The 13,357-nt window shown below is 45.3% G+C and overlaps 1 protein-coding gene across 1 annotated transcript in view; it reads right to left on the bottom strand.

Annotated features, from left to right (window-relative positions):
- The window catches only part of slc24a3 (solute carrier family 24 member 3), a 61,498-nt gene extending 52,664 nt beyond the window's left edge, over window positions 1–8,834 (bottom strand). The window contains exon 1 of the mRNA XM_060073479.1: window positions 8,186–8,834. Coding sequence (XP_059929462.1) covers window positions 8,186–8,384 — 199 coding nt within the window. The 5' untranslated portion in view covers window positions 8,385–8,834. The remainder of the gene's footprint in view (window positions 1–8,185) is intronic.
- Window positions 8,835–13,357: the final 4,523 nt, after the last annotated feature.

Raw genomic sequence — 13,357 nt, forward strand, 5'->3', positions numbered from 1 at the left:
GAGAGATAGATCCAGAGAGAGGGAGGGAGAGAGATGAAGAGTGATGACAGAGATATGAGGTACAAAGGTGAAAGGAGGTAGAGCGACAGAGACAAGGATTGAGAGAGAGAGAAGAGAGAGAGAGAGAGAGAGCGAGAGTGAGAGAGAGAGAGAGAGAGAGAGAGAGAGAGAGAGAGAGACGACAAATAGAGACAGCGGGAGATAAAGACAGAGAGGGAGGAAGAAAGAGGGGAGAGCTATGCGAGAGAGAATGAGAGAAGAGCGAGGGCTGGAAGAGAGTGAGGAAAAGAGAGGTAGAGACACAGAGGGCGAACATACTGGTTTGTAATGTTTAATCACAGATAGATCTAATACAGTCCATGGCCCACAGACAAACTCACTGACCCTGGCTCACACTTGCTCATCCATCAACACAAGCTCTGTGTAACATCCTGTGTGTGTGTGTGTGTGTGTGTGTGTGTGTGTGTGTGTGTGTGTGTGTGTGTGTGTGTGTGTGTGTGTGTGTGTGTGTGTGTGTGTGTGTGTGTGCGTGCGTGCGTGCGTGCGTGCGTGCGTGCGTGCGTGCGTGCGTGCGTGCGTGCGTGCGTGCGTGCGTGCGTGCGTGCGTGCGTGCGTGTGTGTGTATTATGTGTATGTGTGTGTGAGCACACACCCGTCCTTGTTTCTCTCCAGATTTAATGATAATGAACATGTGAGGCGAAGCAGATACGACCAGAAATAAAACAGAGATAAAAGTTGCTAACAGACTTGTAAGCACAGACCTGGTTTTGGCTGTCATCTGAATGTCCACATTTCTAGAGAATGAATGTTAGACTCTAAAAGGTGTCCTTTTCTATCCTCAATCTATCGTCCGTACTATGAACCCATGCCGCTAAAATGTACACTATGGAAAGATGTGGTTCTGTCATACATATTGGTTATTCGTTTGTGTGTAGCTTAAAAAGTGCTGCCAGTTCCCGACATTTTGTAGATGTGTTATGAATAGGCTATGTGCTGGCTGTGATTGGGTGTTCTATGATAACGAGACCCATACCAGTGTCCAATCAGGGTCTGCTTCAGCTTGAAATAGTAATCAGGCACAGTCCCTAGGAACCGTTTGAATTCAACTGCCCATTATATATCTTGGTGTGTGTTCTGTCCAGCACAGGTTTTGGGTAAGAATTCCACCAAATGTCGCTGGGATTTATGAAGGAATACTGGACCACTTGCTTCTTAGGCATGTAATAAAGGGAAAGGTTTACACCCCCACACAACACATGACATAATTGTATACTAGGAAGCCTTCAATAAAGTTGTCAAACATTAATCCCATGGTGCATAATAACTATCTTCAGTCTAATTTGCCACCCAGGCCCTCCTCCACAGTAGCCTTTTCCCCGTGGAGCAGCACAGCCATACAGCTCTGCACTCTGGCTGCCTTTACTTCTGCTGTCTGACCAATATTTATAAAATCCTTACCCAAACAAAACCTTCTCCAACCTAGGATGTTCGGTTCACATTTTCTAAGTTCACATTGGAAATGAACCATCTCTAATCGGTAAAAAATATCGAAATATATTTTGGGAAATGCATTCACACCAAAGACTTAATATAATCCCCTTATCAGACCACTCACTAGTAGTATGACAAACCTTGGCCACATCCTTGCTTAGTTTAATTCCATGCTCTCCTCCTGTAAATCACTTGCAATTAACTTGACAGTCCTCTTGAGATCTTCAGAACATCTATGTTTTTTGTATTTGTTTATCCTTCCACTCTTCATGTGTACTGAAAATTAAATGTCACAGAGGATTGATGTCAACGGTTAAAGCTAGGAGCCATTTCTCTCACATTAAAGCACCACTCAAACTCTTTGTGTGTGATACGTTTTCTTTGTGTCTGCTCTACCAGCGTGCGTGTGTGTCAGAGGGCCCCCCCTGCGGTTATAATGGATGGTATGGTATTACCAAAACAGGAGTGTGTTCATTCACAATGGCAGAATGAGTACTTTGAGTGACTGCAGCAGTCAGCCTAATGTGTCAGCCAACCATGGGGCCACAGCAGTAGAAGCCTCAAGAGAAGACACATTTCACCATCACTAGGACAGACAACGTTGTCTTTACTTCTAGTACATATAGGCTTATGGGTAGGGTTGTTCTGCAGCAACGCTGTAATTAACTTATTTTGATCGTCCCCCTTCAGTGGGTTTTGTTTTGTCCAGTTATATCAATGCTTGAATTGTTCACCAACAATAAACAATGATTCAACCGATTAATCAATGAATCAATGAACCACTCACAAACTTATCAACCAACCGACCGACAAATCAGTCAATTCATCAATATATCCATCTGTATACCCAACTATTCAACCACCAATCCATCTCTACTCTCACACATACCCACACACACAAACAGACATAGTAACACACACAAACACAGTAACAAACACACACATCACACTACAACACAACATTCCAAAGCAGCAACACACCGCAAAACACAACAAATATCAGGCATCGAACTCCAATCCATCTGTCCATCCATCAATCCATCTTAACTCTCACACACAAACCCCCACGCACACAAACACACCCACACACACACACCTACACACCAACACACACACACACACACACCACTTTTCACCCCAATCCCCATACACAAACACACAAACACACACACCGCATGTTCACCCCCCGCATCTTTCCCATCAATTCCAGTCAACGCAAGACTAAATGGTAAGAGATATACACTGAGACAGGAATGAGGCCAACACATATTTCCCTGGGATGTAAAGCCTGTAGTTATGACAAGCCCTATTAGAGTATGGCCCGCAACAGGAGAAAACACACAGAGCCATATATCAAACCCCCAGCTGGCTGTCACGAGGCCCACGAGCAGCCAAGTAAATAGACACGGAAAAGGCTCCCATAATGAGGTGCTCCTGGACGCCACCATGCACGAGAGTACACACCTGATGGAGGAACAGCAGAGAGTGGGATCTACTGCACACATACACACACACACGCAGGCACACACACGCAGGCACACACGCACGCACGCACGCACACACACACACACACACACACACACACACACACACACACACACACACACACACACACACACACACACACACACACACACACACACACACACACACACACACACACATCCTTGTCGGATGCAGAACTGTGCTGCTGTCTCGAGCCGTCAAATTGAAAAGCAAGCCCACCGTTTGAACATTAAGTTTGATATACAATGTACATGGGAGCATGTGTGTACACCGTAGCCATGTATGCACATTACACACTGAATGCATCTCAGAGGAAGTATGATGGCCTGGAAGACAATCCATAAGTGTTAATGCAAAGAAAACTTCAGCCACCTGAACACTAATGGAATGAAAGCTCATCCAGGGCAGAGTCACAGGTGTACACAACCTGCCTGCACATCCACAAACAGACATCCTCAAGAACTCAGACTCACACTAACACACACAGCCCGTGAGCTCAGTCGTCAAATGTAAAATCCGTCCAACGTTGACCAGTGCAGATGTCAGTATTTTGGTGTCCTCAGCAGGAATGTTTGTATTTGGAAATATTTGGCCAAACAAAATACACAAAAAATACGCATTAAAAACTGAAGAAAGGAGATGAGGGCACTGGAATGTGTTTGTGTGTGTGTGTGTGTGTGTGTGTGTGTGTGTGTGTGTGTGTGTGTGTGTGTGTGTGTGTGTGTGTGTGTGTGTGTGTGTGTGTGTGTGTGTGTGTGTGTGTGTTTGCAGGAGGGGGTGTCACAGGCTGAAATAATGATGTGTGGGGGTCCTGAAGAGACCAAAATGGAGTGCTGATAGAGAAAAAGGAAGATACAGAGACAGAAAAAGTGATAGAGAGAGTGAGAGAGGGGGAAACAAAGACAGAAAGAGAGAGAAGGGAGGGAATGAGAATAAAGATGAGAGCGGGGGAGAGTGACAGCTAGACAGGGGAGGTGGTGGTGTGGAGGGGCCGAAAGAGCGAGGGATAAAGCAGAGAGCGGGAAAGAATGAGAGAAATACAAACAGACACAGATCGTAATGAGCAAGAGGCGTATGGTGGCGAATTGGGCGCACGGGGAGATGGCGAGATACGATCAGAGAGACAGAGAGAGGGAGAATGGTTGTTTTTTAGTGGTGACCCAGATGCAGCTGAATTAGATGCAGCCTGTGTATGTGTGTGCTTCAGTGTGTGTGTGTGTGTGTGTGTGTGTTTGAAAGTTGTGTACTTGAATGTGTGTGTGTGTGTGTGTGTGTGTGTGTGTGTGTGTGTGTGTGTGTGTGTGTGTGTGTGTGTGTGTCTGTTTGTATTGCGAATAACAAAACAAAACATGTTTTTGTGGATGAAGTAAAGAGCCAACAGTCCCTGTAGAGGGGTACAGAGCAACAGAGCGAGAGACGCTGAAGAAAAGAACGAAAGAAAGAAAATAGGAAAGGAAGAACGATAGAAAGAGAGAGAGAAAGAAACAGAGACATAGGCAGAGACAGAGACAGAGACAGAGAGAGATTGGAAAATGGGAGATAACAGGTGTTGCTTCCTGCAGGACCATTTCAATGACAACCTCAGGATTACATTCAAAGTACCCCAACACAATTCAAAGTACATGAGTTTTTTCAAGTTCAAGTTCGATTTTATACGTCCAACGGTAGCCTATACATAGGGAACGGAATTGAATTTAACACTCGCTCAGGCAAGCAGACACTTTTGCTTCTTCAACTAACAGACAACTATCAGATCATTTGATTGAATTGAACCCCAGCCGCTCATCTGAGCGCATCAGTTCTGAATTGAAACTGTGAGTACTTGCCGATCATTATTCGTCTGAAATTCAACTCTCTCCGTTTTCTAACCACCCTGGCGTTCCTCCTCCCTCTCCTCTACCCTCTGCGCCTTCTCCTGGATGTCCTTGTTTGCTCTCCTGTCTCCTCCTGGCGATGCCAGCATCACATCACTGCCGCTATTTCCCTCCCTTTTCACTTCCCTTTTTTTAATTATTTCTGTCTATTTCGGTCCCAACGCGCCGTGCTTTAGGCACAGAGTGCTCCGTCTCTGTGACTAACCTCCTGCTCCTCTCTCAGCCCCCCTGCTCCTTCTCCTCACTTCCTCTTCTCCAACCTCTTTCTATCCTCTCTTCCCCCTCCTCTCTGCTCCGTCTCCTCTCCACCTCCTCTGCACTCTCCCCCTCCTTCTCCTCCTCCTCTTCTCTTCCTCCTCTCCGTCTCCCACTCCTTCCTTCCTCCTCCCGTCCTCTGTCTCCACTCCTTCTCCTCTCTGCCTCCTTCTCCTCTTCCCTTCTCTTCCTCCCTTCTACCTCCCGATCCTCTCCACCTCCTCTCCACCGCCTGTCCTCCTTCCTTCTCCCCTCCGTCTCATTCTCTTACTCCTCTTCTCCACCTCCTATCCACCTCCTTTTGCTCTCAGACTCAACTTCTCTACCTTTTCCTCTCCACGTCCCTCTCCTCCACCTCCTCTCCTATCCACCTCTCTCCTCCTCCCTCTCCTCTACACCTCCCTCTCCCCTCCACCTTCTTCACCTCTCCACCTCCCTCTTCCTCTCCACCTTCTTCACCTCTCCACCTCCCTCTTCCACTCCACCTTCTTCACCTCTCCACCTCCCTCTTCCTCTCCACCTTCTTCACCTCTCCACCTCCCTCTTCCTCCCCACCCCCCTCTCCTCTCCACCGCCCTCTTCCTCTCCATCTCCTCTCCACCGCCCTCTTCCTCTCCATCTCCTCTCCACCCTCTCCTTTCCTCCCTCTCCTCTCAACCTCTTCTTCCCCTCCACCTCCACCATCTCCCACATCATTTTCTTGTCCTTCCATTACACTCCTATATGATCTTGTTACCTATGCTGTCCTCATCGCATGCGGAGTGGCGACACACACTAAACACACACACACACACACAAAACACACACATGCCGTGCACAAATGACACACACACACACAGCCCAACGTGCCTCCGCTTACGTAATCAGATCATCTGGAGACTAATATTGTATAACAGAGATATTCCCAGGAAACATTAACGACCGCTTCTCTTGGCTGTCTTTGTACCACAGACCCACACATACACTCACTCACTCGCTCGCACACACACACACACACACACACACACACACACACACACACACACACACACACACACACACACACACACACACACACACACACACACACACACACACACACACACACACACACACAGAGTTAATGTTTGATCACAGATGGATGATAAAGGACCTTTGCTTGAGTAGCAGGGCTCAGGGACATTATGACTTTTCGATAATAGCAACTAGGTAATGTGTTTTACTCTGATGGGTAATCCCCCTATGCCCACTGCCCCCTACCTAGGTGGGAGAGGGCTTTTGTCCTGTGGGGCACACTGTTGCATTTGCTTGGCCTTTGTTGTGGTGTTGGGAGTGTGGGAGGGAGGGGGGAGGGGGGAGATGAAGAGATGGGTGGAATAGTAAAAGGAGGACAGCTGGAGGGCAAGGGCAGATGAGGTAGACGTTGGACACAGGATTTGCATACACGCACACACGCACACACACAAACACACATGCAAACACAAACGCACACGTCATTGTGTGTGGGTGCGTATGTGTATGTCACATGCCTGTGTGGCTGTGTTCTTCAAAAAAAGAGCAGCTTGAGAGGTTTGGTGTTATGGGTTATTCATGGCTAATTGGCCCATTCTATAGGCAGAGGGTGCTGAGAGAAAGATATCAGATACTATATGTTTTTCCAATGTGGCTACATGTCCCAAACGGTCCCAGCTTCTGTCCCATAAACCCATGACATTGACAGGCCAATGAATAAAGGAATGAAGTCACATGGGCAAGATAAGGTCGAACTTCAGTCATGATGACCTTTCTCTCTACAAAAAGTACCATCAGATAGATTTCTGATCCTGCATCCACAAAAAGAGCTACCAAACAGAACACATCATTCAAAATCTAAGTAGGAGATAATAACTTTAACATGATTAACTTTGAGATGTTTGTCCAAAGAGCAATGTTCAATGAATATTATTATGAACCTTAATGCAACTGGTATAGCACTAGGGGGTTGCAACTTTTGTAGCCGTCGCAACTCCTGTAGCGGTTGCGACTGGTGTAGCGGTTGTAAGTGGCGTGGTGGTAGCCACTGGTGTAGCGGTTGTAAGTGGCGTGGTGGTAGCCACTGGTGTAGCGGTTGCCACTTGTGTGGTGGTTGGCACTGGTAATTGCACCGTGGGTCAGAGACAAATGCAATTTGTCTGGCACATATTTCGGAATTGACAATAAAGCTGACTTTGACTTTGACTTTGACTTTGGTGTAGTGGTTGCCACTGGTGTAGCATGAACAACATACTCCAGCACATATGGAATGAGTATGGCTTGGAGATGTGAAGAACGTTACAGAGTAGTCTTGGTGTCATCAATAGTGTGAAAGACAATCACAGCGAAGGAACAGTATCACCTTTACATTGTTGCGGGGGGACGTGCCTTAGCAGTGTTAGTATTTTCAATGACATCACTGGTTTGCTTCCTTGGTTCTCGGGTTTCCGGCCTTGGGACACAGCTGATCATGTTCATAAATATTGATCAGAGGCCCATTAGCCTAAGTGGACCGGCTCCATGGAGAAATGTCAAATGTGTTTGTTTTTTTCAGGGTTTCAGAAATCCCGATACTTGGAGAAATAAAATCAAATCTAATTCCACTGCTTGATCTTGATCATACCTGCAGAGGCGGATCAAAGGTGATCTATCGATCTGAGGGTGCTAAATATGTGGCTTTCCTAATTCTTCTCATAGCGCAAGCTTTTAGTTATGCAAAATAGAGTCCATTAAATTGTGATTGACATTGCATTAATATACCAACATAATTTATTTGATGGCCTTGTCTGAAATGAGGACGTTATACATCAAATTCGTTCATACCTATATAATAATTTGCCTTTCAAAACCAGCATGACTTGAATAAACCACATTTGGTTTGAAGTCGGCTCATTTCAAACGCTAAGCCATCTCATTAAAACATAATTGCTTACGGGTTTTTCCTTCCTTGTGAGTCCTCTGCAAAAACGTTAGAATGAAACCGAATAAGTCAAAAATAACACTTTAGTTAACGTGCTGAACAAATCACAATCAGGCTGCGATGCACAACACCGTGAATAAACGTCTACCTGTTTTGCGTGCCAGAGACTTGATGCCCATCACCAGGACCAGCAGCGCCCCCATGAAGCACATCTGGAAGGCGAACAACTCCTTTCGCTTTTTCCGTCTGGCTTTCGTCTTGCGCTGGTTGGGCATCACCGGGAGCGCGTGACCTCGCAGTCCGAAAGACATGTCAGGCATGATCCCTCCCGCCACCGAGCCGTCCATTGCCTTCTTCTCTCGTGTTCCCGCGCTTTAGAGCCCGGGTTTCGGTGACACACAAGTACAGAAGTGGTCAAGGGGTGAGCGCGCGGAAGGGGGGCTACGGTACGGAGTGAGGTCTCGTGAACAAGCAAAGTTATGCTACACGACGGAGGGGGGGGGGGGGGGGGGGATTTAGTCGGGAGATTCGACCACGCCACGGGGCGATAACACTACAAAAACACAAACAAACCGACCCTGTTCCTTGTCGCGTGAAACGCGCGGTCTCTCTCTGCGCTAGATAACATCAAACGGAGTATAGCTATCCTGGAGTGGACGATGGAGGAGAGCGCGGCACTCCATGGATGCGTCACCTCGCCTCGCTGCCTGTCTCTCGCGGAGTCCGATCCACCCTCGAGCCGGAGATGTTGAGGGGAGAGGAGGGAGAGGCGAGACGAAAGAGGAGGGGCGTGAAGGCGCGTGTCTTTCATGGAGCGATTGTGTATGGTTGTGAGTTTGTGGTGGTGGGGGGGGGGGGGGGGGGGGGGGAGAGAGAGAGAGAGAGAGAGAGAGAGAGAGAGAGAGAGAGAGAGAGAGAGAGAGAGAGAGAGAGAGAGAGAGAGAGAGAGAGAGAGAGAGAGAGAGAATCAGTGTAGAACGGTGTAAAGCTGTTTAACAATGCGGAGATGAGTGGAAAGGCAGATCAGAGGGGATCAACATAAGTGTATTCAACAGAGAATGCACGCAACAGTCAAGCAGGCAAACGTTGTATTGCTTCATAATGAAATTAATACAGCCTATCAATACCAACGTTATATAAGATACAAAGGAGGCAGCAGGGGGAACATAGGAACAAACCATCATTAAAACATCATCCTTAAAAGGAAGATGATGGCCTCATCTCTTCAGTAAGAGTCAAAGGAACCCATGGGAAACCATTGCAAGAGAAAGAGTGAACTATGAGCCCAGCCAGGCCAAAGGTTTGGGGAAGGAGCCCATTACCGAAATCACAAATAATGACACTGATCCTTTAAACACAAACATGGACAAAAACACTCAAGTAAATTAGGGTTGAGGTCGTAGCCTTTGAGATACATAATCTATAATCTATATTCATCATTGTGCATTATCTGTATGTAAATAAAAATATATTTGATTGGGCATGTGGGATTGTAGACAGTGTTCTACATGTGAACTCTGTGTATCAATGATTGTTGGACAGAGGTGTGCGATGATGATGTCATCGCAGGAGGAAGCAAAGCGGGCATCCCATAATGCACTGTGATGGAACAGAGTGTGGCATTAACGAATGAGCTCGCAGATTACACCAACAGCCCCTTGGCCTGTTGCCTAGACAAGCATCGTGTACAAACATGTGCACACACCAACACAACCACACACACTCATGCACATGCATACCCGAATACAGAGGCTTACATAAATGCACACACACACACACATACACACACACACACACACCCACAGCAGCTTGCACACACACACACACACACACACACACACACACACACACACACACACACACACACACACACACACACACAAACACACACACACACACACACACACACACACACATGCTTATAACCTTACACTAACAGACACATGAACACACTTGCATATCAGCTTGTTCACACACACACACACACACACACACACACACACACACACACACACACACACACACACACACACACACACACACACATGCATGAATACAGAAGCTTACACACACACACACACACACACACACACACACACACACACACACACACACACACACACACACACACACACACACACACACACACACACACAAACACACACACACACACAGACACAAGCATATAACCTTGCACATACACACACGCACACACACAAACACTTCCTTCATAGCGGATTGGGTATAATCCCGTTGCTGAGGATAGTGTATGACGGCCTTGATTCCAGACAATGACAGTGACCTATCAAGTCTGTTGGATTAACCACAAGTAGAGATGAACTCCAACCACAGCTTCCTAGTTCACACTAAAATAATAATTCTTATGGAGTATTCATTATTTTACCAGACTTAATTTGAATAAAAAAAAATACTATTCTCAACTACTTATATCCGGCATTCATGCAGGTGTGGATGACAGGCAAGATGGAGACCCTGAACAAAACAGGGGGCAGCTGTCCTGATTGGTCAGCCGTGAGCTGGGATTGGTCTTAATTGTCAATCTTAATTGCCTTATACAGAGTAATGCTCAGGCAACTCAAAACAGATATTTTCAGATATTTTCCCCCCTGATAATGGCTGAAGGATGCATATTTAAATCAAATGACCATCTAATCATAGCTCTTACATCTTATCTAAAGAGCCTTTATTACAAAGTCAAGAGTCAATTGTCTTCAAATACCATGTAAGAGGTCAGAATCCTTGCGTAGAATATGTGAAGTAAAGAACAGTGCTGCCTACAGCGAAGATGAGCCTTATAATATTTGAGAAAAGACTAAGAGAAATATATCACGCATCCACAGTGACAATTTCTTACAATCTGAGTCCAACAGGTGTGATGTCTAATACGACAGTGACGTGAGACATGAGAGGAACAAGTGGTTTGGAAGGAGGTTGTCAGCTCTGTAATATTTAGAAACGCATTGTTTTGATGAAGGAACACTCACAGTTTGATTGTATGCTTTGATTGTCAGCCTCAGACGTTGGATAAAAGCATAGGCAATTCTTTTCTTCAGGTTTTGCATATTAACCCTCGAAAAGCAATGACAATGCAAGTATAAAAAAAAGGCTCCTCCTAATGACTAAATGTAAATGTAATCTAAATGTGTGTTGGAAGTTCAGACGGACTACAGGAATAGCACCAGACTGTTTACCGTTTCATGTTCAAGGTAATCCCCTGCAACAGATCGGTTCACCTTGGAGGGTGAAATTAGCCCCCAAAAATTCTAGGGCATCTTTCATGTTAATCAAAAGCAATCTCTAATTACATTGGATTGATACATGTGATGCTAAAATCGTATTATCAACACAAACACGCACGCACGCACAAACACACGCACAAACACATGCACACACACACACACACACACACACACACACACACACACACACACACACACACACACACACACACACACACACACACACACACACACACACACACACTGTTTGTAGTGCGATGATTTCAGACTGACTTTGATGTGTTGTTAATTCATTTATTGTCCTGTAAATCATTCCTGGATTCAATGTTCATCCCTCTCTGCTACCTATTGATGCGGCTCCTCTTACTCTGCTTTTGATCATTGTGGCTCGGGCTGGAACAGGTAAAAGGCTTTTTTTTCTTCCAGCAAACCAGGCTGATTAGGGCACATTTGAAATGCATTACATAGAATACGCAGAGAGAGAGAGAGAGAGAGAGAGAGAGAGAGAGAGAGAGAAAAGCAGAACAATGCGAGGGAGACATTGAGAATTAAAATGAACAGAGAGGGAGAGAAAGGGAGAGCTCTATTATTTTACTAGTCAAACTAGAGAATAGAGAAAGTCAAACAGGAATCGTGGGTGCCTCAGAAAATGATTTGTTCAATGAACAAGAAAAATACTTTCACCCTTTTGAAAGACTGAAGAGTGCCATGAAGCAGTTGTAATCCGTTCGGCAGAGCAGCCATCCTGCATCCCCTTGAAGTCATCCTGGCCTCTCCAGCACAGTGTGTGTGTCAGCTTCCACACAGAGGTATTTTTGTCACTGTTAGGTCACCGTTTCACATTATCATCAGTTGTTTAATAAGCACGTGATTCATTGGATTTATCTGTCACAAGTTGTTAATGGATATTCCGGGATAGTTCCCTCATAGCCCAAAGTGAACTCTGTTATAAATAGCATGCTGGTTTTTGCCCAATACACTGTCTTACAGCGCAAACACAGTTAAAAAACACCCAGGAAAATTCCAAAAATGTATGTTTTCTATAACACTTCCTCTTGGATTACGGTAGCATATTGGCAGGGAGAAATTATCAAAATCAGGTTAGGAGCTCAAACACACTGCAAACTATAAACATGGCTTTAGTGAACATCAATACATATTCAGACAAAACACTTGCTGCTGAGTGACAGACTGTCCCAAGCACACAGTATGTGCTTATACAATCAAGAACAAAAATCATAAGCTTTAAATATGTAGGACTCATAAGAGATTTGAGAGAGAGTTAGAGAGAGAGAGAGAGAGAGAGAGAGAGAGAGAGAGAGAGAGCGAGAGAGAGAGAGAGAGAGAGAGAGAGAGAGAGAGAGAGAGAGGGGGGGGGGGGAGTACAGTATATAGCAGGCAAAGAGACAGAGGACATACTGTAGGGCGAAAGCTAGAGATAATCTCCAGAGATGGTAGATTTGTGGATTTATACCGATTCGCTGAAGCACAAACTTTTTTGTTAACTCTCCAACTGTGTGAATCAAAAGGGATTTCATAGCAAAAAATAAGTACATATTTGTATGACAAAAAATACACTTTATGAACAGCCTGAGGGATTATAATAGACCATAATCCCAATGTTTTAATAATGCTTGTATGGCAACAAAAATAGGGTATAATGGCTCAAGGTTAAAGTTTAATTATTCATTATTCTCCAAATTCCTTATTGGGCGATGGCTTTGTGTCCTTGGTGTGGTTAAAAATTACAAAGAATAATATGATGACATAAACCTAAAATTCTCGAAAATTCTGAAAAGGGACTGTTTGAAGCTGCATTTCTGTTTTATGTTGCTTTTTAGCCTCTGAATGTTTTATTTTTGTTAGTCTGGGGCTAGTGTAGCATCAGATTTAACCGAGCGCTTGGCTCACGGTCCAGTGAATGATTTTATGTGTCCTTGCATGCTGTCCTCAGGAGCCCTAATGGTGATGGTGGTGGTGGCGGTTGCGGAGAAGGGGGCATTGGGGCATTGACTCAGGGAAGAACAATATTGCCAGTGCCTGTCCCTGTGGAGAATTAT

This window comes from Gadus macrocephalus, chromosome 15 (assembly GCF_031168955.1).
Source record: "Gadus macrocephalus chromosome 15, ASM3116895v1".
Lineage (NCBI taxonomy): Eukaryota > Metazoa > Chordata > Actinopteri > Gadiformes > Gadidae > Gadus > Gadus macrocephalus.